At 43.2% G+C, this 396-nt stretch overlaps 1 protein-coding gene across 2 annotated transcripts in view; it reads left to right on the forward strand.

The window, feature by feature from the left end:
* Nucleotides 1-396, forward strand: part of LOC112075230 (nuclear receptor coactivator 2) — a 26,091-nt gene extending 25,695 nt beyond the window's left edge. For both annotated transcript variants that reach the window (XM_024142254.2, XM_070440819.1), the window contains exon 7: nt 183-396. In XM_024142254.2, coding sequence (XP_023998022.2) covers nt 183-194 — 12 coding nt within the window. In that variant the 3' untranslated portion in view covers nt 195-396. The remainder of the gene's footprint in view (nt 1-182) is intronic.

Below are 396 nucleotides of genomic sequence, written 5' to 3' on the forward strand. Positions count from 1 at the left end.
TATAAATTAAGTGTAATGTAAAGTGTATGTGAAAATGTGTCTAATACTAAGTGTATGTGAAATGTGTGTATGTGAAATGTGTGTAATAAGTGTATGTGAAATGTGTGTAATAAGTGTATGTGAAATGTGTGTAGTAAGTGTATGTGAAAACACTCTCTTTCTTTGTCTTCATATGTTTACAGAAATACTGCTGACCCTGGTGGAGTGTTCAGCCAACCAGCACCTTGATGCTAATACCCAGGATCCAATGAGCTCGCTGGTTCATCTTCAACCAACCAATCAACCAACGGCTCTTTGAATGGACCTGGCAGTGTCCTGACCCAGCTCTACCCAGCCCAACCCGATCTCCAACCTCACCCACCTGGCAGTGTCCTGACCCAGCTCTACCCAGCCCAA

This window comes from Salvelinus sp. IW2-2015, unplaced genomic scaffold, assembly GCF_002910315.2.
Source record: "Salvelinus sp. IW2-2015 unplaced genomic scaffold, ASM291031v2 Un_scaffold3041, whole genome shotgun sequence".
Classification (NCBI taxonomy): Eukaryota; Metazoa; Chordata; class Actinopteri; order Salmoniformes; family Salmonidae; genus Salvelinus; species Salvelinus sp. IW2-2015.